Here is a 27,222-nt window from a genome sequence, read left to right as displayed (position 1 = left end):
TGCTGCCAAGCCACATGCAGCCATCCCACATGTGTGCATGTGTGTACACACTGACAGATGGCAGCCCCCGCCATGCCCTGTGCTCCTGGGCACATTTCCACTGAGCCCAGGCAGGAGGCAGGACAGGCTCCCGCCCACGACAGGCAGGCACAGAGCAGCTGTAGGCCAGGCATCCAAGCCTCCCAAGTTCCTGCTGGCCATACCTGGTCCCTTGCACTTCCCCCATAAAGAGGTGCCATCCGGGCCCTGATGCCCTCCCTCCAAGTCCACCAAGCTAACAGCAGACTGAAAGGACGAGACACCAAGGTGAGGCACTCTTCTAGGTTCTTAAAAGCCACATCCTGTGTGACCTCCCCCCATCCTTCTGCCTCCTGGAACAAAGAAAGCTGGGTCCCCTTTCCTGAGAGAACCAGGCCTGGTCCCCCGGGGACTGTCATCACAGGGAGGAGACTCCTTAGGCAAGCATGACCTTGGCCGTGGTTTGGGGGCCAGAGAGGGGGCTGGGCTACCCCAGCACAGTCTGGGTCAGACCCAGTGGGACAGGAAGGGCAGATGAGAGCCCCTCCCAGGGGACGGAAGGGGAACTGCTTGGAGAGGCAGGACAGCGGCAGCCCCCTACTCCCACAGACCCTCGCCTGGCACTCAGCCCTGCTCAGACCCACAAACGATGCTCAGGGCTACACCTGGGCGAAGAGGAGCCAAAGGCACTGAGAGGTCCTGCCTGGCTGGGACTGGGGGTAAGATGAGGGATCTCCGAGTACAAGGGCGCTGAGCTCAGACCAGTGCATGCAGACCTGCTCCAGGCCAGAGGCCACTTCCTGAGCCTGCAGCAGTCACAGGACCTTGGCCCGCAAGCTTGCCGGCAGTCTGAGGCATGTGCACCCGACCACCTTGCACAGGGTGGGTGCCTGAGCGGGAGACTAAAATGTGAAATCACAAAAAACAGGTTCCAAGTTCTATTTCCAAGCTCCTAGCCGGGGCCTTAGGCAAGCCCACTCTCCTCACTGGTAAGCCCTGGATAAAGTGAAGGCTGTAGAGGGGGTGGGTCCCCCAGAACCTGCCACATGCAGACAGGCTACTTTTGGAGAGAGAGCCATGTGGGAGTCAGCTGGCCTGCCCTGACTGCCCCCACCTGGACTGGTCTCTGCTGTGGTCTTTATGGAGAAGGAAATGCTTGTGGCCTGGCAACAGGGGCTCTGTGCACCGCGGCCCAGCACACAGGACTGACTGCGCTCAGTGATCAGGCGGGCGAACACTCGCTCCCTCCTTTCCTCGCCTGACCCAGAGATAGGCTCCTTGCCTGAAACCACAAAGACTAGAGGCCAGCGGTTGGTTACTCAAAGCCAAGTGCCAGGTCACAGAGATCTGAAGAGCCACTGACTCCTGGATGTACAAGTAATGGCAGTCACTTTCTCTTTAAGAGAAAGATCAAGTTCCTTGATCTTTCTGAGCCGCAGGACTAATCTCAGACACTCTGGGAGCCACATTGCTAATCAACAACACAGGGTACTGCTGCTTGCTGGGCCAGCTTAGAACCCGCCTCTGCAGGAGAGCCGGCCTCCACTCCCCGGACAGTACCTGCTGTCCCAGCTGGGGGAGGAGGGTGCCAGGATGGGGACACGCTAGCTGGCAGGCTGCCAGTCTGGAGCCTGGGAGGGGTGGAGGACAGCGAGCACAGAGGACCTGCCTGTGCTCAGTCCCTCTGGAGGCAGGGCTGCTTCCCGCCCTGGAATCCTGCTCCGCAGGATCCTGCCCCTCCCAGACATTAGGCCAAGCCACAAGACCCCCACTACCCTGTGTGCCCAAGGCATCTGGACAGTGATCCAGGGGCATGCATAGGGGCAGCATCCCTGTTGACCAGGCAGAGTCCCAGGGCAAGCAGGATCCCCTGGAATAGAAAGGGGAGGTTCAAGGGGGATACCACGACTTTTCAGGGCTCCTCAGTGGGCATGACCCCAGAAGGCCAGCCCACCCTGCCACAGGGGTAGAAGCACATACAGCTTTACCCTCAACATGACACGTTGGCTCTGGAAGCAGAAGGGAGAGCCCAAGAATTGCATCCAAGACTCTAAATCAGACCCAAGCTTCTAGGTCAGGAACCTGTGTACCTACGTCCTCCCTGAAGCCACTTCCCAAACGGCCCCACCCTGGTAGAGGTCCTCCAAACCCACTGGCCCATGAATCCTGGCCAAGCAAGAAAGAGCACAGAGAGGCATGTGCAAAAGCACCAGCTGGTGAGCAGGATGCGCCACCTCTGAGCCTCTTCCCTCATCTGCAAAACGGGATCACCACCCCTGGCACCTCCTGCTCAAGCTGCTGGGAGATATTGGCAAGGTGAAAAACACAAAGTGATTTCACCAGAAAAGGACAGGAGGACACACCCAAACTGAACTGCCCCCCTCAAATGAGGATATGGCCAAGCAAACCACCACAATAAAAAGCAGGAGGGAAAGGTATACACCACCAACTTGTGGACATAAAACATGCTTTTAATGTAATATTTCTTGAGAATTTTCCCTTTACAAAGTAAAGCAATTGTAACAGTAAGTTGACTGATGTAAACTACAATAGAAGTTATTCGTATAAAAATGCATGTAAATACATTCTGCAACTTAGGAGAAATTGCAACTCCTGATAAATAAATATAAAAACCCTTCTTACAATCTGACAGTTTGACAGAGGTGAGTATTCCACAGACAGGCCCCTTCTCCCCGGGGCTGTCACTTTCCCCGCTGCCTCCCTGTGGGATGTGAGCCCTGCCCAGCCCTTCTCTGAAGGGTGCCAGGCCAATTAGGGCAAGGAGACCCACAGAGCCCAGCCCCACATCAGTCCCCAACCCTCCTTCCCAACAATAAGCCTCTGCCCATGCCAGGGTCCCTTCCCCACCTAGCAGTCTGCCAGGCCCACGTCGGCGGCGCACCTGGTGCAACGTGACTTTGTCACACCATCTAGTGCTTCCTGGTGTCTAGGCCACCAGCCTGTGAACTCCCCAAGGAAGAAACCACTTTGGACCTTCCTCTCCATTCCCCAAACCCAGATGCTGGGGAGGCCTCAAAGAGTTTGCAGAGTGCTTAGGAATGAACACACAAGAGTCAGACCCTGGAACTAATGATCCAAAAGAGGTAGCAGAGACCCCAGGTGCTCAAAGACAGTATGAGGGATGAAGAGGCTGTGCCAGGAACCAAAAGGCTGAGGAGACACACCAAATATGCCAATGCAGTGGTCAGTGAGGTCACTCTGGGGACCAGAAAAGGAAAGCCCACGCACAGCTGTGGGGACGTGGCCCCAGAAACCCATGCAATCTGGAAACCATGGGAGGCCCCCCACACAGAGGCTCCTGCAGCTGGTGGGAGCCACCGGAAGCCATGGAGCTTTGGGGAAGCGGGACAGTAAAAGCTGCAGGGCTCCCTGGGTACCACGCCCTGCTTTGTTCTAAGCCAAGGACACCAGGAGATGCAGAAGAGTGGGCCCCAGGGGGCAGGGGAGGTGGGCACACCTGCCAGAAGTGCTCGCTAATCAATCACCCTCTCCATGCACAGATGGGCTGTTCCCAGTCCCCACCCTTCAAATCAGCCTACCACTTCATCACCCTCCAGAGAAACGGCATGCCCAGGGAGGAGGAAACCCAAATGAACTTGGCCTCCTCCCCTAAAGGATGCTGAGATACAGAAAAGATGCCTCAAGGGGAAGCGACTGCCCTCCAGACCAATTCCTGGCCCTGCACCCCTGCAGCCTCCTTTACTGGGGGACAGAGGCAGAGGGGCCCTGTGTCCCAGGATGCCTGTCCTAGCCGGGAACACATGGCTTCAACAGAGCCTTCAAAGCTCTGAGGGCAAATGATGGAGGTGGCCAAAGAGACACAGAGAGAACCTGGGCTCAGGTGGGAAAAGAACCTGATGCTGCAGGAGCCAGGTGCACAGGATGGCCAGCAGTTTCCACAATGGCTGCCCAATGAATACCACGGCCTTTGGAAGGAGTGGGTGGTCCCCTCCCCCTGCATTCCTCTCTCTTCTGAGGCTATGACTTCCCCTCACCTGTCTTCCAACAGAAACAGTCAGGAGCAGCTCCCAGCTCCCAACAAAGGAAAGCAAAAGCAGAGGGGTGGGTAGCCATCTCGATTTTACGAACTATCTCCTTCCTATTCCTGTACATCTGCCTTCAAACCAGACCAGTCGGGGAGAGAGGGATAGAGCCTCTTCCCAGGACGCATAAAAGGAGACCGTACCGAACCCTGGAGTCCTAGGAGTACCAAGGGCAGAGGTCGGCACCTGCCCCTGTCTGGGGTTTCATCAGTCACTATTCCCCAAACACCTGACTGAGAAGAGCATTCAGGCCTGACTCAGCATCCAGCCCTCTCCCACCTCGATACACAGGAAAAGGCCATTCAGTCAGCTGAACAGAGTGGATCCTCCTGCAGGGAACTGCGCACGCACCCCTAGGTACTAACTGCCTCAGGGCACAGCTGCAGGGGAGCCTCACCCGTACATGACAAGTCATCTAGAGTCTAGATTCTGGATGGATCTCCCCTTTGGAGCAACGGGGCAAGGGAGGCTCCACAGGGCCTCACATGGTCACGTGGCAGTTCATGGCAGAGACAGGACCCTCCGCAGCAGCCCCACAGCACCCACCACCCCTGATGTGCGTGTGTGGAGAAGCAGCAGGGCAGCCTCAGTGAACCTTCGCACCTTCCAGGTGGGCAGCCCTCTTCCCCCAGACACTAGGGGCCTACCCATTTTGGAGGTGGGCACAGCATGCCCAGGCCCCAAAGGACGGAGGGAAAGGAGGCCCTACCCAGATAACCCAAAGCTGGGAGAGATTATTCACGAACTTCATCATCCAATCAAATGCCTACCTGCTTCGTGTCAGGCCCTGGGTTGGGTCCTGGCTAAATGGAAATCAGTAAGGCATTGGAATTCCTACCCCCTAGAGAGGCCCTGCCCGGTGGAGGAAACAGACGGGGAAGCAGATAACTGTGAGGTCCTGCCAAGAGTGGAACAAAAGGGAGACGCACGTCTGTGGTGCTGAGAGTCCAAGCCGAACGTGAGCAGTTCCGCTGCAAAGTCTCAGACCACTCCGCAGAAGGCAGGGCTGGAAGGCTGACCTGCCCACGCCCCAGAAGCCAAGGAAGCCAAAGCAGTTACGCAGCAGCGTGGCTGTTCAGGGAACAGGGCACTGGTTCGGGTTTCGTGGACGAAAGGAGAAGCAGAGGAAGCAGGACCTTCAGCAGCCGGCAAGACCACAGTAGGGAAGGTCGCAGCAAGGAGAAGGGGCTTGTCCCAATTTTTCTGCCTGAGAGTGACTCCCCAGGCAACCCATGGGTAAGCCTGGGGGCAGGGGTCCTATGCACTTTGACCTCTACCTCCCCCCGAGGCTGATGCTGCCCAAATTCTAGCTGGCTCGTCTGCCAGGCCCCAGCCACAGGACAGAGGCTGAGGGCTGAGCAAGGTCCCAGAGCTGGCCAGGATCTCAAAGGCCCAATGAAATGCCCCCAGTATATTCAGGCCACCTGGGGGACAGAGTGCTCAGCTTAAGTCGCTTTTCTACCCTCCTCTTTCCAGAAACTCACAACAATCAACATGGATGACAATGCCTTCCGTCCAGCTTGAAGCTCCACCCTTGACCTCTCTATCCCTTGCAAGTTCTCCCGGCTTTACTGCTTCTCCTTAGGCTCCAGGCCTCTCCCCAACACAGGCTGGCTCTCACCGACCCTGGGCCCAGGCCCTTTGCTCCCCAGTCAGTGCCCCCCACAGCCACAGCTTTAAGGACCCCTACCACAGACCACTCACAAACACAGCTCTGCCCTCGACCTCGACTCTGAGCTTCAGGGCTCTCTCTCTAACTTCCTACTTGCCATTGCCGCCTGTTCGCCCAGAAACAGGCCCTCGAGAGCACACACTGGTTTCTCTCACCAACCCTCTTGCCACGCCTCTCTGGTCAGCTGACAGCATCACCTCCAAATGGTACATAATCGAAACACTTCAGAATCACTGTTAACATCTCCTTTCTCTCACCCCCCAATCTAACCCGTGAACAACTCCTACCGGCCTTCCATACTACCAGTCAGGTTTCCCGAGCACACAGAGGAGTGGTAATTGCGCATGTCCTGTAAGACCAGGGGTCAGCACTGGCACGTGAGCTCCCCGAGGGCATGGGCCACGGCTGCTGGCGTCAGTGCCCTGTGCCTAGCAAGACATGGGATGAGTTAGGAGAAGAAAGAAATGCCCAGGCCCCCATGTCAAGGAAACATCGGGGGCCTCTGACTGGGGGTCTCAGTGGCAGGGGCTGAAGTCAGGGCACAGTACAGGCCTCCCCGCGTGGAGCCCGCTAAGTGGCAGGCAGTCCTTCTCCCCACCCTCACTCCCCGCCTGGTCGGTTTCCAAGTTTCTACCTCCACAAGCCCTCCTGCAGGAGGTGGGGTGCTGGCCCCTAAACCTCTACAGAGTCATTCTTGACTAGGAGACTGAGGACATTCTAGGTAGTGGGGTCATCCTCACAGGCCTGCTCGCCAGAATGCCTCTGCGGCACCCCACTGGCCTCCCCCATTGCAGAGCTGCTCGGCCCAGCCTGTCCTCAGCGTCCGGCCACACCCCCTCGGGCCATGCCAGCCCAAGTTCGCCGCTTTCCTTGCCCTCCTCCTGCTTCCCAGGGAGGCAAGGCCCATATCTAGCCTCTGCCCTCACTCCCAGGGGACAGGGACTCACCCACTCTCCGCCTCCCTCCCCAGGAAGCCCAGCTCTGATTCTTGGACACGGCCTCCCCTCCCTGATTCGAATGCCTCGCTCTGCCCTTCTGAGGCCCCTGTGGTCTGGCCCCCACTGGCACACATCCCGCGAGAGCTGCTGCGCCCCCTCCCACCGGCCGGCAGCACCTCACGCTTCCAGGGTGGGCCGGCACTGAGCTAGGCACCAGGCCCCTGTTCTCACGGGATGGGAGGCTCTACTTCACTCCTGGAGAGGCCCTGAGGAAAATCCCAGACCGAGTGACATCTGTTCCCTTTTCTCATCTCCTTGGTGGTTCTGCTAGGAGCTCCCGAGGAAAGGCCCAGGCCCAGGCCCAGGCCCAGGCCCAGTCAGGAATCCACAGGCAGACGCAGGCATCTCACGTTCAGATGCTGTGGTGGGTAGAGGGCATGACTGCGGCAGGAGGAAGACTGCCCCCAAACAGCCGGACTATTGGGGGCTACGAGGGGAAGTGGGCCGCAGGGCCTTAGAGAGGGAACCGTCACCTTCCCACCCCTGTCCTTGTCACCGGCCAACCTCCCAGCTGACCTCCTGCCCCCAGGCAGGCTGAGGAGAAGCCTTCTGGACCTGTGGTCCATTCCTCCCCTCCTTTCTATGGCTAGTCACTCTGGGAACACTCTCTGGGCCCGAGGCTGGAGTCCATCAGTCCCACAGGGTTAGAATTCCCCCACCACACACCCAAACCACCAGAGTTCCAGTGTGGTCAATGCTTACTCCCCCCACGGGCAAGGCCAAGCCAAGGACACGGTGACCTGAAAGCATCCCTTAGACAACCACTTCCCTCAGGACATTTCGGCTCAGTCATAACCCCAGGTGTCCGAGAAAACAGGAAGCCAACCCCAAAGTGAGCGGCCCACCCTGACTTACAATCAGATCTCACACAAACAAGTGGCCAAACTCGCCGTGGCCCAACCCCTCCGCCAGCCCAGTCGGGTTGTCTGCGGCCAGGCCCCAGGTTTCGGTCAGACCGCCCACTCTTCCAAGTGCCCATGCCTTGCTCCCAGACCCCTCATGGCCTTCGCAAAGACCCTCTAATCAACAGGGGCGAGCCAGCCAGTAGGGGAGGGAGCCCACAGGGGCAAGCTGGGCTGCCACAGGAGGACAGACTCCGCCTGGACCCCAGTTCAGCCCACAGCACTTGAGGCACAACTGCCTCCTGCCAGCCCTGGGCCGTCATGGTTTTCTGCTTGTTCCAGGTCACAAGCTTCCCGGGATCAAGGACTGGGTCACCTCCTTTTCACTGCTTCCTAACGCCAGCCTTCTCTGTGCCAGGCCTGGGCTCCGCAAAGGAGGTGCCAGTCTTCTGGGAGAATAAAGCCCCACCCCATTTATTCTGCATCCTGAGTCTGGCTGAAGCCAGGGCCACCCGCCAACACTGGGAAGGGCCCGGAAGGAAGCAGCAGAGCCTATACACAAAGCCTACATGTGGGCTATAAAAAGGAGCCCTCCCTGCTTCCCCCAGGATGGGCCCAGTTCCTAGGAGGTGACGAGTGAGGAGAGAGCAAGCGCCTGTGCCTGGGCACGGAGCCACCACAGCCTCTCAAAGGCTGGCCAGGCACCACCTCGAAAGGAAGGAATCTTACACGGAGGGAGGGAGAACATTAAGACCTGAGCCAGGAATCCAGGCAGAGATTCCCGGAGCCAGGTCTCCTGGGACCACAGCCTCCCCCAAGGCAACTAACTCCACCTCCCCTCCTCCCAGCCCCAAAGGATTCAAGGACCAGGCCTTCTCTGCTGTCTTTCCCCTCTCGTCTGGGGAGCCGAGGGCACTCGCTACTCCCTCCGGAGCCCCAGAACACCAGCAAAGGTGCTCCAGGGAGCAGTGACCACAGCCGACTAGGCTCAGGGGCAACTTGACGAGGGGCACGTGTGTTGGGGGTGAATGCAGGGAGATGGAGGGCAAAGGCACAGCTGTAACGCCTAAAAGTCTAAACACAAGCCCCCTGTCTCGAAGACCCGAGCCAAAGCAGCCTCCGACCCACTTGGGCAGCCCTGCCCTCGGCCGCGGCAGCGCAGCTGCCCTCACCCACACCCTGGCCCACGTCACAGAAAGTCACTCCTCCCCGGCCCCCTTTCTCTGAACCCTCTTCGGCCTAGTTTGCCCTGAGTGTTCAGGCTCTGCACCACGGGGCTGACCCAGGGGCCACTCTCCAGGGACAGCTTGTCATGGACATGCACATGCAGTGAAGGGGAGAAATGAGTCTTGGCTGTTACCAGCCTCTGAGGTTCAGGATCATGTGCTACAATGGTGCACCCCTCCTCTCCTGACTGACAGAGAGGCCCCTGGGCTGTTTCCTGCACCACAACTCCCCAGAGCCTGGGGTCGCTATTTTCCACCTTCCACCTGGCTGTTTGTCCTTTCTGGCTCTGTCCACCTTAACACCTTTACGGCCACAACTGGATTTCACGGTGCATGGCACGCCAGCAAACGCCACGGTGCAGAGCTGGGGGAGCACAGCACAGTCTCCTTGTTCAGTGTGCCACAGATGCCGAGAGAGCTGGGTTTTCTCTTTTTTTTTTTTAAGGAAAGAACAGCTATGATGGATGACATGGAAAGCCCACCAGGCTACAGAGCTCCAGCCACTGTGAACAAGTCAGAGGTGGAGTAATCCCATCCAGTTCAGCACGTCTTAACATATAGCCACTGGAGCCACCATATGTGTGAGGCAAACACAGGAACACATGGATGAAGGCCTGTGTGCAAGCTCGTCGTCAGGGGTCCCGGGAGGCCCTTCTCAGAGCACCGAGAGCTCGGAGCCCCCGGCCCCATTTCCCAGGCAGAGGCTCAGGGACAGCTGCCCCCACCAGCCAGGGAGAGAGTCGGAGCGAGGCTCTTCGGGCCCCACCTCCAATCAGCTGCTTCCCCCCCCTGCAGCGGTGGGAGAGCACCTCCACGGGGCGCGGCAGAGACAAGGGCAGCAAAGGGTCTAGATGGAAGCACGGAGTCCAGTTTGTCCACAGAGAAGTCTGAGCTGGTAAAACCCATCGGGCTAAAGGGCAGAGTAGACCTCAGTCTGTCCACATGAAAAAAACAAAAACAGCTCTGGTCCTACAGAACAGTCCATCTTGCTGCCGTCTTCTCAAGGGTGGGAGAATCAGCCGAATACTGTAGGGGAGTCAGAAATGTTGTGCGACCGTACCCCTGCCCTCCCTCCGTTCCTGGGCCGTGGTGGAACTCAAACCACACAACGGTTGGGAAGACAACCCAGAACTCTCACGCACCATTCAAACCCCTAATTTTTCTCGTGCCCCACGAGTCTGCACAGACTCAGAGATGGAACAAGGAAAGTCGGTAGGAAACAGGCATCCAGCTCAGGTTCTCAGGGCAGCGCCGGTGGCCGAGGCTGGTGATGGAACTAGAGCTCCGTCACCAGTTAAAGCGAAAGCAAAGAAAGGAAACAAATTCTTGTGAAGTGCCAAATGCCGTGCGGGGCACTTTCACATAAAATCTCTTACTCTCATATACAATCTCACCCAACTACTGTTCACATAAGTTCTGTGGGGAAGGAAACACTTTTACAGCTAAAGATCAGTTTCGGATGGTTTAAAGTAGCTTGCCCAGAGTTACTGGAAGGGCTGAGGCCCGAACCCAAATCTAACTGGTTCTAGCCACAAACCTCTGGTCACTGCGGCCCAATTACCAACCACCGCTGGAGGCCACTGCTCTGCCCCGAGCCTTGTCATCCGTTACCAGTTACCATCCATGCTGCTCACAAAGCCCCCATCCCCCCACCCTGCACCCCTAGGGAAGCACGGTGCCACGCCTCCCCGAACAGAACACTCTGCGAGGAGAACCAGAACATCCCCCCTCCCATCCCACACCCACTGCTCTCAGGAGACTCCTCAAGGTCCCCACAGACTTCTCCAGCTCCATGAGAGGGAGGGGAGAGAGAAGAGATGGTCTCTCTTATCCTCTCACATTGGGCCTTGCGACATTATCCATCTCTGGCTTCCTTGAAGCCATGTCCCAGAGGAAGGGGCACAGAGTGGCAAGAGATGCTATGAGTTAATGGACAGGGACAGTGACGGCAGAGGCAGGCCCTACCCCGCTGAGGTGGTGGCATTAAAGCACTTGCTGGAAGGCAGGGGGTGTCACACCGATGTGCTCAGATAGCTTTGCTCTGGGCTGGGCACTTAAACACAGGCGAATCTGACACCTTCCCGTGTTACCAAAGCAGCTGCTCCCGGCCAAGTGTCCAATCAGCCCGCAGAAGTCAGCAGCAGGAAACCAGCCTGAGAGCAGAGGGTTGCTGCGAGCCTGGAGAGAGATGGGTGGGCCTCCTTGTCTCCGAATCAAAGGGCTTGGTGGCCAGGCACCAACCCACTCCCTCATCTTCCCCCTTGTCAGAGTTCTCACACATCAAACACTTAACACCGTGTCACACTCCATGCGAAGCACTTCACACATATTCTCATCAAATTCTCACAAAAACCGTATGAGATAAATGTAGTTTAGTATTCCCCTTTTACGGATGAGGAGTCCGGAGGCCCCCACCCCACCCCACACAGTGAAAATACGTGAATATAACTTTTGACTCCCCAGTCATCCCTCAACATCCATGGGGTTGAACGTCCCAGAACCCCCAGCAGACACCCAAATGCGCGGATGCTCAGGCCCCTCGTGTTGTACGGCACAGAACAATGCATACAGTCTGCCCTGCAAACCCACGGACAGGAAGTACTGTTCTGTTGCTTTTAAACTGATTTTTTTTGTTTAATTTTATTTATTTTTAGAGATAGGGGAAGGGAGGGAGAAACAGAGGGAAAGAAACATCAATGTGTGGTTGCCTCTCACGTGGCCCCCACTGGGGACCTAGGCTGCAACCCAGGCATGTGCCCTGACTGGGAATTGAACTGGCAACCCTTTGGTTCCCAGCCTGCGCTCAATTCACTGAGCTACACCAGCCAGGGCTGGAAGTACTGTTTATCTGTAGCTGGTTGAATCTGTAGATGTGAAACCCAGGACCCAGGGATACAGAGGAATGACTATATATATATATATATATTTTAAAATCCACATAGAAGTGGACCAGAGCAGTTCAAACCCATGTTGTTCAAGGTCATCTGTGCTATGCCCCACTGTCTCATCCCTCCGTTTCCAACACTCTGCCCTCCGCCCCCGCTGCATCCCTACCCTGCCTCAGCAACGAATCCTTGTCCTGCGCATCAGCTGTCCCCTGCAAACCGCAGCAGCTCACTGGTCTCCCTCTTCAATTTCTCCCAGACAGATAGGCACACAGTCCCACCATCCACAGGACTGACTGCAGCCCATGAGCACAGCACAAATGGTCCTCCCTGTGCTACCTACCCCCGCCCAGCTCTGGTGGCCTCATCTCTACACCTAACGCATTGCTGACCCCTGCAGTGACCCTCGTGCCTCAGCCAGGGCACAGGCAAGTTCCCCAGTCACTCAAGGCTCAGTTCACAGGTCGCTTCCCTTGGTTCTCCCCCCTCAACCCCCAGCTTGCTAAGAGAAGCTCTTGTTACAGACCTTTATCACAGTACATCACACAGGGTTATTATTACACATTCCCAAGTCTGTCTCCTCCAAGAGTCTGGGAGTTCCTCAATGACACAGACCATGTCTTAGCATCTTCTGAAACCTCAGTGGTCTAAGGTGTTCAAATAATACTTACTGAACAAATAAATGCCCCTCATTCCAAGGGGCTACCAAAACCAGGCTAGTGGCCAAGCCCTCTAACTGGTGACTCGAGCCCACGCACCTGTGCAGCACACACAGGGGAAGCTGGGCTGGAGGACCTGGGGGCGCCCATGCCGGGTGTGTGCTCAGCTCCTCCAGCCATCTGTGCAGCAGCCCCCACCCCCCCCCCCCCCCGGTTCACAGGAAAGACAGCCCCAGATGGCGGGGGGCCTGGCAGGGCTGGTCTGAAGCCCACACACCACTGCAGGCCTGGGGTGATGAGCAAACACTAAGAGGCCTGACTTCCCCTGGAAAAACTCCAGTCAGACCGGAAACGCACAGGCAGGCACGGCCAGCTCTGGAGATCTGGACTCATGCTCTTGCCCCTCTCCCAGGAGGAGCAGCCGGCCAGTACAGAGAAAACCCCGGTAGCCGCGTGGTCCGTCTCCTCCCCAGTCTGACAGGGGTCAAGCCCCGGCCAGCTGTACCAACACCATCTCCTCTCTGAGCCTGACTGCCTGGCCCAGGCTCTTTGCTTTCTTCTGCTGCCCCCACCCCAGTCCTCAAAGATACCACTCGACACTGTCATTGCCCATTTTAGTTTTCCTGGGGCGAGGACCTGTTTTCATTCACCACACAAGGGAGCCCAGCATCTAGAAGATTATCTGCAGAAGAATCAAAGACAAAAGCTAGGGCTCCAAAATCCCCACAGACGTGCTTGGCTGGCACGCAGAATTCTCCACGGAGCCTCCACCTGGGCCCCATGCCCACAATGTCCCTTGACTGAACCATCTCACCCCAGAAGACACCAGAAGGAAGCGTGTGGGGCAGCATCTTACAGCATCTGATGTAAGACCTGAGCACAAAGATCCCTCCTCAGAGGAGCAGCACAGACCACAGCCCGGGGGCTGGGTCCTCCAGGGATGGGCCAGCCGGCTGCTGCCTGGTGCCTGGGCCCGGCTGAGGCTATCCCAGCCAGCACTGTCATCCTGGCATAATTCACTCCGGTATTTCCATTTCCTTATCTGTGAAAGGAACGGTACTCCAGTCCACCCCCTTGGGCCTTTGTAAGTAAGGATTAGCCAAGAAAGCATAATGAAAAGTCTCTGTAGCACTCAGCAGGAAGTCTGTAATTGCTTTATTTTCACTTATGTCAGTATCTGCAAAAGAAAAAAAAAAGCTAAACATCACCCTGGTTCCTGTCATACCACCATGACACCGGGCACCGAAGCACTTCTCCACCCTTCTTTTGAGCCAAACTACCATCCTAGAGACCAGCAGGTGCCAGGCCTACTTCACCAGTGGTGAAGTGAGAGGGCACAGCGGGGCCAGAGCGAGGTCTCACACAGGACTGCCCTGCGCTTTCCCTGACCCACACCTTCTCTCCTCGGGGGCCAAGGACACCCTGAGGGTAATGATGTCTTTCTCTCTCTTTAGCCACGCTACAGGCACTGCACACGGTACCCTGACAAGGCCAGCAGGGAAGGTCAGACACCTGAGGCACCTGGGCAAGAGGCCAGGTGGCAGGGGACCCCAGCTGGCAGCCCAACCTTTCTTCGAGTTTGTGGAGCAGGGCTGCAGGGATCAGAACCCACCAACGAGATGCACCCACGAATGGGCAGAAGTGGGCCAGCTTCAGCAGGGGGCTGCGTTTACAAGGCCTGAAATCCACACAAGTGTCTCACTAGCCTTTTTTACCCAGACTCCTTCAACCTGGGCCTCCAAAATCACAGGGCCAGGGCCCCTTCGATACCCTTTATGCATGCTCCAGGCCTCTCAAATCCCAGCTAATTAATGAGATCATGGAATACGTACCCCTCTGGTTGACCCACCCTTGGGGGCTGGGGTTAGCAGGCCTTCTGCATTCCTTCCTCCACCCCCCAAAGACTGGAGACCATGGACTAGATTCATCCCTTTCCACACCCTTCTGTTCAGGCCCCATCTTACAAACAAGAAAGTTGGGCATCGGTTGTGTAAATCTCCATATATTTTACACACTGTTCTACACGGTAAGCAGGTGAGTGAGTAGATGGGTTGGGGCAAAAAAAAAAAACCCAACCCAAAAAACAAAAAACAAAAAAAACACTTCCTCTCCTTTTCCGGGTGGTAATCTAAGTGAAACGTGAACTTGATCCCCATCCTCCTCCCTTCCCACATCCTCACCCTCTCCTCCAGCCACACTCTGCCTTTACACTATTCACAATCATAGTCTATTCTTATTATTAATAACAGCTCGTATTTATTAAACACACATGTGCCAGACACCGTGCTAGATGTTTTCCATCAATTTTCTCATTTAATCTCCAAAACAACTACACAGCATACAGTAGACATATCATTACTCCCATTTTACAGCTGAGGAAAACTAAGGCTAGTAACTCACTGGGGGGACACACAGCTAATACTCAGGCCAGGGGGGCGGGGGGAGGTTCAAACCCAGGCTTGCCTTCAACCACTGTGCTGTACTTATTGCCCCTGCTGGTCACATGAATGGTTTGACATGGGCCTGTTACCCAGGAGATTTCTATCTGGGAACCTCCCGCCAGTGCCACAAATTCACAGGGAGCATCAAGAAGCAATGAAGGGGACACCTGGACGATGCTCCCAGGACTAGATCAGCTCTCTGCATTGTCTGCCCTTCCTCCACTTTAGAATCCTGTCTTTTGAATCAATATTTCCTCCCAGTGGCTGACAGGGCCCATGGGGGCACAGAGGAAGGCCGCTGCCATTTCTGAGTTCGGCAGCTGTATCAGATCTGGAGTTTGTAGTTGAGGACGGCCGCCTCACCACAAGATCTTCCTTCCTCCAGTCTCCGCACCATGTACACCATGCCCAAAGATGTCTGTAGGACCTTCCCCTGGGAGTCCCCTGAACCTAGTTCGGAGCCTGGCTCTAACATTAGTCTCTGGGGGTCCTTGCAGGAAGCAACACACAGCACACATCATCTCTCACACTTGAAGGCGGGGGAAGGAGAGCTGGGCTCCCATCCGGCCACAGCACAGGCACATGCTAAGTGGAATGACATTCTGATAGATCTGGGGTTTTTCAAAATCCCCCTCCTCCCTCCTCCCAACTGAGACCCGTGCAAAAGCAGCCACGCACAGGACTGGGAGGGCAAGGAGGCAGGAAATCAAGAGTAGCTGCTCCTGGCTCTCTGCAGCCACAGGATGCAGAACACAAAGGGCTAGAACCCAAATTGGCTGTCCGTTCTTGAAAAGAGTACCTGACTCCAAGGCACTGGGGCCAAGCTTTTTGAACGTGCTCCGGAGGGCAGGGGGTGCCTGGCTTGTTATCAAGAGTCCCTTCCCGACTTCGGGTGTCAGCCCACCCACAGCTCCAAAATTCAGTTTCAGGACAAAAGGACCAGTGGGGGAAAAGCAGCCACTGCCTTCTCTCAGGCTTTTCCAAACCAAGCAAGACCCCTTCCGCCGTCTCCCAAGAGGGAGAGGAATAGGCTCAGCTCTGCTCCAAAGGCGGCCCTACCCCAACATCTGCCGAAGTTCTGCTGAGAGAACCCAAAAGGTTCTTTTGCAAATAAGAGCCCAGCCCTGGGGCCCAAAGAGTTTCACCAAGACTGCTCTTTTTGGAGAAAGGGTGGTGGGTGGCGACCATCTTGCCCGACCCCAGCCAAGTTCAGAGGCTGGGTGTGGGTGCTGCCTAGGCTCCCCTCACCTCCACGGACACCATTCCCGGAGTGTGGGGGACCCGATGCCTGCTCCGCGGGTCTCCAACCCGCTAGGGTTTTTAGGCCTCTGGGCACAGCGCCAGGACATTCCCCCTAGCTGGGGGAGGGGGTGTCCTGTCAGGTGACCGAGGACCCGGATGCCCCCCGCCTGGGGTGACCACCAGGGCCGAGGCGGGGGCGGAGCCCGGAGGGAAGGGCAGGAAAGTTTGCCCAAGTCGCTCCGGCAGCGGGCCCGGGCGCCGGGGAGCCGGTCCCCCCTGCGCGCGCACAGCGGGCCTCGGGCAGGGGGCACACTTACTGGCCCCCTCGATCTTGTCGGCGCCGCGGCTCCACGTGATCTGCCGAGTCTCCAGCTTGACCTGGAAGGTCTTCCGCTCGGGCCGCTGCGACTTCTTGGAGTAGAACAAAGTCATGACGGTGCCCACCTCAAGGCTGCGGCAGAGGTTCAGCACCTCGGCGTCTGAGGGCGCGCCAGGCCCGCAGCCATTGGCGCACGGGGAAGAGACACCCGCCATGGCTTCGACGCTGGGGGCGGCAGAAGCAGCGGCAGAGGCGGCGACGGCGGCGCAAGATCCGCGGGCGGGAGTAGGCGGCGGCGGCAGCGGCTAAGGCGGCCGGCGAGTGGGCCGCGGCGGCAGCTCCTGCGGGCGGAGACGGGGCGGGGCCTGAGCGGGGGGCGGGTCGGCTCTGCAGGCCCCTCCCCGGCCCGCGCGCCGGGAACAAAGACGCCCGCGCGCCCGTGGGGAGGACCCCCGCTCGCCACCCGCCGCGCCTGCGCCCCGCGACCCCCGGCCAGGCCCCGGGCCGGGGCCCAGGGCGCAATGGCGGCGGGAAGACGCGCGCCTCCTGCGGCCAAGCCCCGTTCCTCCATCCCGCAAAGCTTCCTCACGCGGCCCCGGACACAGCTTGGTGGCCACGGCCGGTCTCGTCACGCGCGGAGCCGCGCGCCGCCCCGGCACAGGCTGACGCCCAGCCCACTGTCCCGTACAGGCCCAGCTGCAGCCGTTCCTCACCCCTACTCCCCAAACGCCACCAGCGCAGCAACTGGAAAGAGAGGTGAGGGCGCTGAGCGCCCCCGGGGCCCGCCGGCCAAACCCAGTTACCTGGGCGGGCTGCCCGGCGGAGGGAGCCAGGCCGGGCCGCCTCACCCCGGCGCCAGCGGCGGGTCCTCTGCGCGCCCTCTCCGGGGAGGGGCGGGGGCGGGGTTGCCTTCGGATTGGCCGCCGGGTTCTGATGGACAGCAGGCTTGTCTCGCCCCCTCGTTCTGGCCGTGCCGGGCTGGCCCGCAGGCCGCAGACCCACGTTTGTCCTGTCCCTGTGGACAGTGTTCCCTCTATGGGTCCCGTCATTTGGAGAAACGTTCCCAACTACAGGGCCTTTAGACCCGTGGTCCCCAGTGGCCCTCGTCCCAGGCCTCCGCACATGTCACTGCCCGCCCCACCTCACCCTCCGCGTCCACGCAATAGGACATGGTGAGGTCCTACTTCACGGCGCCCCTCCTGTAAATGCTCTTCTAAGCTTTGGTTTTCCTGGCCTCAATCCCCTGGTTTTCCTCCTCCTCCTCTCGCCGCTGCCTTTCGACCTCAGAGGCTTCTGTTCCTCTGGGCTGGGTCCTGGGCCAGTCCCTGAGGCGACCTGACAGCCCCTTGGCTTCACACCCGGCCCACCCCGCCCCAGGCAGCCATAGCACGGAGTCTGTATCTCCCTGGCATCCCACTGCCTGCTCTGCATCCCCACTTGACGCAGGCATCTCACTCCCTGCTCAAACTGCTCCTCCCACAGGCTTCACTTTCTTAGAACACGGCACTTAAATAAATGCTAAGGCGCTTGGGCCAAAGCCCCTGGAGTTATCTTTGATTCCTCTCTCTGCATCAACCCCACATCGATTCCCCAAATTCGGTTCATTCTGCCCTTAAATAGCTCCACCTACCCACAAGCCCGAGGCCCGTCTTTTCTCATCCAGACTTTACTCTCCTTGTTCTTGCTTTCTTTCATCTTTAAAGGGAAATTAAATCATTATTCCTTTCCTCCAGCCTCAAACCCTCCCTGACCCCCCATTTCAGGTAAAATCCACCCGCCCTCTACTTGGCCCCACCGCAGATCCGGTTCGGCCTGGCCCCTTTCTCTCCCACTTCATCTCTCACCACCTCCCCTTCACTCTCTGTTCTCCAGTCTCACGGCCTTTGCGTGGTTACAGGTGGACCTCGTTTTAGTGTGCTTGGTATTACTGTGTTTCACAAGTGGGGTGTTTTTTACCAACTGAAGGTGACACTCTCCACCAGCAAAAAGACTACAATTCACTTTATCACGATACCTGCTTCATTATGGGGGGTCTGGACCCAAACCCGCAGTATCTCTGAGATATGCCTGTATTTGAATAATTCACACTCTTTGTCTTCTGAAGTCGTTCTCTAGATTCACCCGTCACAGAGAACCGCCCAAACTGAAGACACCTGTGGTCACAGTGGAGCCGGTCAGACAGATGTTGAACCAACCAGTCAGGACAACTTACCACATTTGGGAGGTGAGGTGCCCTGCGGAGCACCCAACAGATGCCAGAGAAAGATCCAGGTTTTCTGGAGTTCATGAGTGTGTACCAGGGTGTTCAGCAACCTACTCAGCAGGGTGCTGATTAGTGTCTGGAGCTGCCTCTGCCTCTGTCTTGCTGTAGTGGTAACTTGTGTGTGTGTGTGTTGGTATGTTCTGATCCCTTCAAAGGCAGCCCCTAAGAAACAGGTCCAGTCCCTGGTGCTAAGGAGGCTTCAGCCGCCTGAGGGGAGGCAAAGTGGCTGAGATGGACTGCCACCTAGTGACAGGCCTTTAAAGTGGCAAGGAGAGAACTAAAGCTGACCTAATGCCTGGCCCAGCGCCACAGTGATTATGCATCACACACCTAATCCTCATAATTACCCTCTCATCAGAGGTTGTTGTCCCCAAGTTACTGATGAGGAAACTGAGATTCAGGGAAGTTCTGTGACGTGTCCAAAGGCCATGTAACTAACAAGTGAGGATTTGAACCCAAGCCTGTCTGGCTACAGCAGCCACCAGCTTAAGTAGATCAGTGGGAATGGAGGCTAGCTGGGTAATTCGTATGGGTGAGGGGAGGCCTTGGGTATGGCTGGCCCTGGGCACACAGAACTCACAGAACAGGAGTGTTGATAAAGTGTGGCTTGGGCTGGCTTGGGTTTAAAATGGTGCTGCCCCTGTCTGCAGCCAGGAGGCATGAGCTGGGAAAATGAGAAACCAAGCACATGCCCTCCAGGAATTCATAGGCATTAAACAGATAAACACTAGTATGTAAGGTGAATTGTGATGAGAGGTACAGAGGAAAAGAACAGAGGGCTATGAGACAAACATTAGGGAGCCCTAGTCAGATCTAGTAGACAAGAAGTACCTCTCTAGGACTCCTCGGAGGCCCAGAGGGTGTGAGTAGATGGCCAGGTGCATTATTAGGGGGGGGTGGTTGGAGGAAAGTACTTTCCAGGCAGAGGTGACAGCATGTACAAAGGCCCTGAGGCCAGAAGGAGCTTAGGGGATTTAGGAATAGAAAGAAGGCTAGAGTTTACTAAGTGTAGTGGAGCATTCAGGGTGATGAAGTAAGGAAAACAGTTGGGGGCTGAATGGGGACCCTGCCTGCCTATCTGATCTTGTCTGTCTTCCTAGAAGGGGCCCTCCTAAGTGCTGCAGCCCTTCTTGAGCTTTTCATGTCAACTTGGGCAGTCCGTGGGCTGTGATGCACTTCTAAAGCCATTTATTCCATTTTCTGAAGCTCCCCAATATGCAGCCCATGCCTCCTTGCTTTTGCTAGTGTTTTTGCCTCTGAGACTGGGCCCCTAGGGGCTCCAGAAATGCCTGCAAACAGGAGCTCGTATTTTCAGTCTGCTGCCAGGCGCTTCATCAGGAAACAGGGCCCCATATCCTCCTGGGACTTCTGAGCCAGCATCTCAGGCCTCAGGGCCCTCCCTCCACCAAAGGAGGTTCAGGAAAATCAGGACGTGCAAAGGGTGTGGCTGGGATGGGCTTCCCTCAGCTCAGCATATATATGGGTACGTGGGTGTCACTGGAGATGCGTGTAGCTGCAGTGGATGGGAGGGAGCAGCCTAGCACCCACACAAGGCACATGCCAGTGCATCACCCAGGCTAGTCCTGGTTGGGCCTATTTCTGCCAGTACTCATGCTTCAACATGCCCTGGCCCACACCGATACCTGTGCCTGAAGTCTGGGGAGGAGTCTCAGCCCACGTGACCCTCTGGCCCTGTGGGCCTGTCCACACAGCTGTTCATTTACAAACCCTTGGAATAGCACTTAGCATATAGTAGGCCTAATATAACTGCTTTACCCACATTGGCTCATTTACTCCTCATTACAGTAGCACTGAGGTAGGTACTCTTATTATCCCCATTCTACAGATGAAGAACTGAGGCACAGAGAGATTAAGGGACATGTGCATGGACATACAGCTAAGAGGTGGCAGAGATGGGATGCAAACCCAGAGGGCCTGGCTCGAATCAGTGCTCTGTTCCTTCCTCTGTAGGTAAGTATGAACGTTTTCTTGTGTATCCTCACCCCTTTCCACAGTACCCATACCTGCTATAGCTTCTGTTTCTCCAGCTGTTCGGTTAAATGTTGTCACAAGTTGGGTTCCTTGGGAAGCAGACCCTGCAGAGGTTAGAGCGCAGGATGTTCCTGAGGGAGCGCCCTTGGCTGGGATCAGCACTGTGCAAGGAGGAGGCGGGGGGAGAAGGCAGGCCGTGAGGCAGGCCAGGCCCCAGCAAGCCCCACCACCTCAGTCGGCCCTAGGACGTGGCCGGCCCTTGGTGGGGGCGGGGCACAGCCCTAGCCAAATGGCTCTCTGCCGCCGGGGTGACCCTGGGGGCTGGCAGGTCTCCTAGCAGCTGGGGCAACGAGTGCTTCCTTGAAGGGGACCTGGGTGGCAGACATCACTATGCCCACCACAAATGTATTCTGTATTCCTTTCGAGTCCTTTAAAGAAGTCTAGGGCACTGAAAAGAAAGGACAGAAACGCTGTAGTACAGAAATGGGATTTGCAGTTATCAGAGGAGGAAAGTAACGTGGTTGATTTATCACCGCCACTGTGACTGAGAATCAGATGTGGCTGAGCTTCCTGGTAGCCAGAGCAAAAACTCTTAGATGATTTACGGGAGAAAAATTTTCCCGGGGATAGATTATAAAAAGAAGTTTCTCATATGGACGCTTATTTGATAGAAATAGTGGCGAATGTTCTCCACAGATTAACAGCCAATGCTGACAGTTTATTTGTTCCTGGTAATAACCTTGAGTGTTTATATAATGTAAGGTGTGATATAAAACATAGCTCAGTGAAGCCCCTTCTGCAATTGAAGGAAAGCAGATTTATAGATTGGCAGTATCTAACTTGATCCATATATAAAACTTCATCCCTTTTCTTTATGCTGTTCTTTAATTTTACTCAGTAGTTTCTTATGTTAGGCATCCAGTCAGCCCTTCTCGAGGGTTTCTGAGCCAGCCAGTCCGCACCTCAGCATACAGCTGGTACTTAATAAGACTTCACTTCGGTGCACCTGGATCTCCACCCCTAGACCTTCAGTCGAGGCTCCTTGACGGCTGACCCCGTTATCTATCCATGCCCCGCACTTAGTTGTTGGGTTTCACGCTTCGGGGATGTCCTCCTGCTTTCCTCCTCACCGGGCATGTTCTCTCAGCCCCTGAAGAGCCTCGTGTTCCCTGTCAGGGCAGAAGAAGGCCTGGCCCAGCCACTCGCAGAGGCGCTGCCGTCTCTGCAGACTCTGAGAGCTGGGTCCCAGGCACACCTTCTGTAGGAAGGTGGCAGGGACATGTCATTGCTACATTACAGGGAAGGAAGGTCGAGCCCTTGTCAGCCTCTGGCGTCGGCTGGGGCAGAACAGGTTTTTTGCTTTCTCTCCCTTTATTGCAACAATTATGCCTCCTCTGTTGCAGTAACACAGCAGAGAGGAATCAGACCAAGTTCCCACTCCAGTAGTGGATACAGAACTGCCAACAGAGGGCTGATCAGTGTGATCAGGGCCCCTGGATCCCTGAGAAGGGACGCAGACCTTACTTTGACCTCTGGTGACTGTGGGGACGGAGCAAAATGAGAAGCGGTGTCCTGTGTGCTTGAAGATACGGCAGGTCCGGAATCGGTCCAGGCGTTCTGTGGCTTTTTTCCAACTAAAATAAAAACATTTTTAGAGATGCGCGATCCAAATGTCCACGTATAACAGTTTAGTTACACGTACATATTCAGAATCACATGTTATTTCAAACAATACATTAATTTATGAATATTGACTTTTCCCACCCTTACTTTTGCAGTAACATTCAAACTCTTTGCATAAATCTTTCTGTGTAGAAATCACTGGTGTCACTTTTGAGTCATCTAATACAATTCCTGAAAGCACACTCACTGCCCTCTGAGTTGTCTAAGAGAGCACACTTTTGAAAAACCAACTTTATTGAGGAATAACTTACATATAATAGAAGGCACCCATGTTAAGGGTAAGGTTCGGTGAGCTTTGACAAATATAAACCACCCGATCAGGATGCAGAACATTCCCATCAGCCCCAAGACGGGTGTCCTTGGCAGCCAGCCTCCCCGGCCCTGCCTGGCAGTCACTAATCCACTGTCTGTTACTATAGACTAGTTCCGCCCACTCCAGAATTTCATGTAAATGAAATCGTTAGTGTTTGCACCACTGCGTCTGAGTTTGGCGTGTTGTTGAGATTCATCCACGTGGCTACAGAGAGAATACTTTTTGAATCACTATGTGATGCTATCATTGGAAACTTGAACCTAAGTGCAAATACCTTTTTTGTGTAACATTAAAACAGGTTTCTTTTCCATTCTCCTGTAGCTATATTTCAGTATTCAGTTGGTCAGGCTACTCAGACCCTTCCATGATGTTTTGATGTAAAACTTAACTCTATGATGTTATCTAGAAATACTTCAGTGTTTTTCTAAGAGTCTTAAAAAATACATACAGGACTACAGTACCATTATCAAACCTCAAAAATCAACACTACATTGCTGTTTATAGTGATCATGAAGAGGCTTGTTTACGTGTAATACTTAGGATTGTGAGAAATGGTTACTAAGCCTGCGGTCGGTGTCTTTGCCTCCTTGTTTATTGATTTTGTCAAGGGACTACTTATAAGCATCCAAAACTAGCTTGACTGAGGTCATTTCGGGGTAGTGTGTTTTCTCCAAAAAGTGCTTTTTGGTTCAAAACAAGTTTAGAAAGCCTCCCATTATGTGAGGGATTTTGTAAGAACCAAAATATAAGTCAACTCTTGTCAGAAGAAAAAAAGTACTATCAGTTTTCTGTGGGGATTTCAGGGTCACCAACTCACTGGACGCGGCAGTGAGAGGAAGACGTGAAGGTGATGGCCACCCTCAGGTCCAGCCGAGGGACTGAGATGTGGAGCCCAGCCCATGGAGCTCGCTGCCAGCGCGCTGGCTGAGGCCGAGCAGCCCGTGGACACCCCTGCAGAGATGAGCCTGGAGCTCAGCGGAGGGGTCCAGGCTGGAGACAGAGATATGGGAGCCATCGCATTCAGGTGTGGAGGGAGGCAAGGGCCCGAGAGGGGGAGGAAAAGCAGGAGGCTGTGCTGCGGAAGGCAGAGAGAAGGGCTTTAAGAAGGGAGTGGTCATGTAGTGTGTGGCTGTGTATGCCCGAAGTGCCGTGAGGGGAATTTCTAGAGAAAGTCGAGTTGTGAAGGGGGAGGGGGTAGGAGGGGCAAGAGGGATCTTACCGGGTGGGTGATATTTTAGACTGGTTGACGGCAATGGCTACACCACTCAGTAGTTACTAAATACCACTGTACCTATTTCAATAGGTAGACTTTATGGTCTGTAAAATACACTTCAGTAGAACTGTTAAAAAAAAAGTGGTCAACTGTCCAGTGCCACCAAGAGCTTAAGTAGGATGCAGAGCCCATGTACTGGTTTGGTCCCTCACTCATTGGTGGATTCGCCGGTCAGGATGGGGAGGGGGAGAACTGTGGGCAGCGTGGGGCAGCAGCTAGCTGCCGTGGGTGGGGGAGTGACAGGGTTGTGCCTGTGACTCATTCCAGGGGCTTGTTTGTGCAACGAAGAGGGAGGAGGTGGTGGCTAGAAAGGGCTGAGAGTTGCGGTTTCTTTTTTCATGTTTTAAATGTGTAAGAGGCCTCAGGTAGATTCGGCAGGGAGAAAGGATGAGACCTGCTGACTAGATGTCGGGGGGTGAGGAGAGAGGAGCCACGAGAGCACGGAGCTGCCTGGTGTGGGTGGCATGTAGAGGCTGTCTCCCTTTGCCCACAGTGGGACTCAGCATCACAGAAAGGCCTGACAAGGAGTCAGACCCCACACATCTGGCCTCTCCTGGCCATGGCTGGGAGGAGGGGCCCCACCAGTGGGTGAGCAGGCAAGGGCGTGGTCTCCTGACTGCACGCTCAAGCATCCTTCAGGGCCCTCACCTCCCTGCCCAGCCCCTTCCCTCACACCCAGTGGCCAGGTCAGCTTCCCACCCTCTGGCTCCCTCTCCAAGGGCTGCTGCCACCATCCAGGATACGCCCTTTGCAGTCATTCTTGACCCACATCTAGCTGCCAGCACCTGCCCTCAGAAGACTTGCAGTGAGGTCCTTGCCTGAAAAGGTAGGCACAAGTTCTTGCTCATTGGTACAATCTTCTGCCTGCAAAGCCTCCTGTCCCTGATTGCTAGTTGTGGACCAAGTGTGTGGCATGTCCTACTCTAATCCCAAACCTGAGGCCCACTTACCGTCACCCCCCTGCCAGCCATAAAGCTTTATCAGTTGGGCAGCAGCTGAACCACGGAATGCTGTTCCTCAGTGGTCTGCCTACACCACCACGGAAGTCAGTTCAGAAATACATGGCTGCAGTTTCTTGCTCCAAAGTCACCATGGCTATGGAACATCCTTTTATTCCCTGGGGAGGATGCTACATTCCTTACTGGCCAATGCAGTGCAGGCTGCCTAAAGGGTCTCCCCCAGGCTTGTCTGCTGTGGCCCCAGTCCCTGCCCAGCTTCCAGCCCCAGGGAGTTCAGAGACCATCAAGATGGTTCTGCTAACATGCACGTGCTAGCCAGCTAGAGGGCCTACAGCTAAGCGACCAATTCCGGCCACTCTAGTCTTCCTGCTCCACTTGACCATGAGATCTCAATCCTCACCCTGAATGCCCGAACTTAGCTGTAACCTAGCGTGAGGAGAGGAACAATTTTTTGTAGAGTCCCTGGCCTGCCTGGGTACCAGAGCACCTGGAAGTGGTCACAGATCACTCTTTCAACCAACCAGTCAACGCAGGGTGGAGTCAGCATTCTACGCGGGAGAGGGCTGCTGAGATCCAGGGTCCGGACCTGCCTAGCGCCCTCAATTCCTGCCATCCTGTTAAACAGTCACACAAGCAACCCAGACAGGCTCCCTGCTGCTTCTGGCCAGCGCTCATGGAAAGTGCTCTTGAAATCTGTCTCGGGGGGGGGGGGGGCCTCAAAAAATCCCAGAGTTGACATGTAAAGTTGTGTATTTATTTTACGTTTGAACTTCATCTCCAAAGTACTCACCATTTGATGTAATACACCTATCATTTTTCCCACTGCTCAGAACACTTTTTGAACTAGAATCTGATGCCTTTTAGTGCTTCTGCCATTTTTGTTTCACCTCTTCCACACTGATTTCCCTCAGAGGACCTGTTTTCATCCAGGAGGAAAAAACTGTTTGGGACAAGATGCAGTGAATGGGGAGAGTGGGGCATTGGGGTCATGCTGTTTTTGGTCAAAAACTGCTGAACTCTCAGCACTGTGTGATAAGGCGTGCTCGTAAATCACCCATCATAAAGTGAGCAAACTCGCTGTTTAAAAAAAAATCCACTGAAGCCAAACCCAGCCTCTCACACCACAGGTCATACACTGGTATAGATGGGTTCCTAGAACACTCACCTAGTGAAGGAACCTGTACCTCAAGGGACTCCACCCTCATATACTTACTCCATAAACATAACCCATACTGGGCTTCTGGGTTGGTCAAAGTGTTTTTCCCCCATAAGATGGCTGTAGTAGCACTGAGATGTCTTGAATTTCATGCAAAAAAACCCCAAAAAACCCAGCCCTAGCTAGTGTAGCTCAGTGGATTGAGCACTGGCCTATGAACCAAAAGGTTGTCGGTTCTATTCCCAGTCAGGGCACATGCCCGAGTTGCAGTTCCAGTCCCCAGTAGGGGGTGCACAAGAGGCAAACCACACATTTATGTTTCTTTCCCTCTTCCTGTCTGTCTAAAAATATTTAAAGAAACACACATCAAGATTGAAATTTTGTGTAGCCATTTTAATATTGAAGATGGAAAAACTTGCAACATTTTTAACATATGCTTTATTATTTCAAGGAAGGTAAAAATGCAACTGAAATGCAGAAAGAGTTGTGCAGTGTATGGAGGTGCTGTGACTGATCGAACGTGTCAAAAGTGGTCCGCAAAGTTTCGTGCTGAAGGTTTCTTGCTGGATGCTCCATAGGCGGGCCAGTTGAAGTTGACAGTGATCGCGACATTAATTGAAAACAATCAGTTGAGTATGTCAGGAGACAGCCAACATACTCAAAATACCAAAATCAATAAACCTCCTGGTAAAAGTTAAAAATGTTTCTTTTATGGAAAAAACTAAACGGACTCCCTGGCCAACCCAATGTAGTCCCCGCACCCCATCTGTTCTTGTAGATTTTCTGCACCGCCCCTCACTTCCTGGGCCTGCCTTAACTGAGGGCGTGGACTCCGGCTCCCTGGGACCCACGCTGGGCAGGGAGCTGAGCAGCCAGACTACAGCCCACACCAAGTCCAGGCCCGAGCCCCACTCTGGCCTGGGGCCCGGGGTAACAAAGAGGCAGACACTAAGTTTCCGTTAGGTTGTAGGAATTTATTTTAAATAACCTACAGTTGATTAAAAGGGAGTTCATGATAAAAATAGAAGATACTTGAGGAAAGATGTGGGAAATGGACTCTGCACACACACACTAAACTAANCTTAACTGAGGGCGTGGACTCCGGCTCCCTGGGACCCACGCTGGGCAGGGAGCTGAGCAGCCAGACTACAGCCCACACCAAGTCCAGGCCCCGGAGCCCCACTCTGGCCTGGGGCCCGGGGTAACAAAGAGGCAGA

The 27,222-nt window shown here is 55.1% G+C and overlaps 1 protein-coding gene and 1 long non-coding RNA gene across 7 annotated transcripts in view; one reads left to right on the top strand and one right to left on the bottom strand.

Annotated features, from left to right (window-relative positions):
* Nucleotides 1–17,234, bottom strand: part of PLCG1 (phospholipase C gamma 1) — a 35,181-nt gene extending 17,947 nt beyond the window's left edge. For 2 of the 5 annotated variants that reach the window (XM_037044065.1, XM_037044069.1), the window contains exons 1-2: nucleotides 17,080–17,179; nucleotides 16,365–16,707 (exon numbers count right to left, since the gene is read on the bottom strand). In XM_037044065.1, the coding sequence (XP_036899960.1) occupies nucleotides 16,365–16,581 (217 nt within the window). In that variant the 5' untranslated portion in view covers nucleotides 16,582–16,707; nucleotides 17,080–17,179. Of the gene's footprint in view, nucleotides 1–16,364; nucleotides 16,708–17,079 lie in introns of all 5 variants that reach the window. The other 3 variants (XM_037044066.1, XM_037044067.1, XM_037044068.1) reach the window with 3 other exon arrangements.
* On the top strand, nucleotides 16,757–23,636 carry LOC118985486 (uncharacterized). Of its 2 annotated transcripts, none has more exons than XR_005066129.1 (4): nucleotides 16,757–17,122; nucleotides 18,471–18,590; nucleotides 20,476–20,600; nucleotides 23,421–23,636. It is a non-coding gene; the product is annotated as an uncharacterized LOC118985486 (long non-coding RNA). The 2 variants fall into 2 exon arrangements; XR_005066128.1 differs by lacking the exon at nucleotides 23,421–23,636 and adding an exon at nucleotides 22,025–22,375 and having other exon boundaries at nucleotides 16,761–17,122.
* The last annotated feature ends 3,586 nt before the right edge of the window (nucleotides 23,637–27,222 follow it).

Source organism: Sturnira hondurensis, unplaced genomic scaffold (genome assembly GCF_014824575.4).
Source record: "Sturnira hondurensis isolate 20B ecotype Veracruz unplaced genomic scaffold, ASM1482457v3 Scaffold0004136, whole genome shotgun sequence".
Lineage (NCBI taxonomy): Eukaryota > Metazoa > Chordata > Mammalia > Chiroptera > Phyllostomidae > Sturnira > Sturnira hondurensis.
This window is presented reverse-complemented; position numbering and strand designations above follow the sequence as displayed.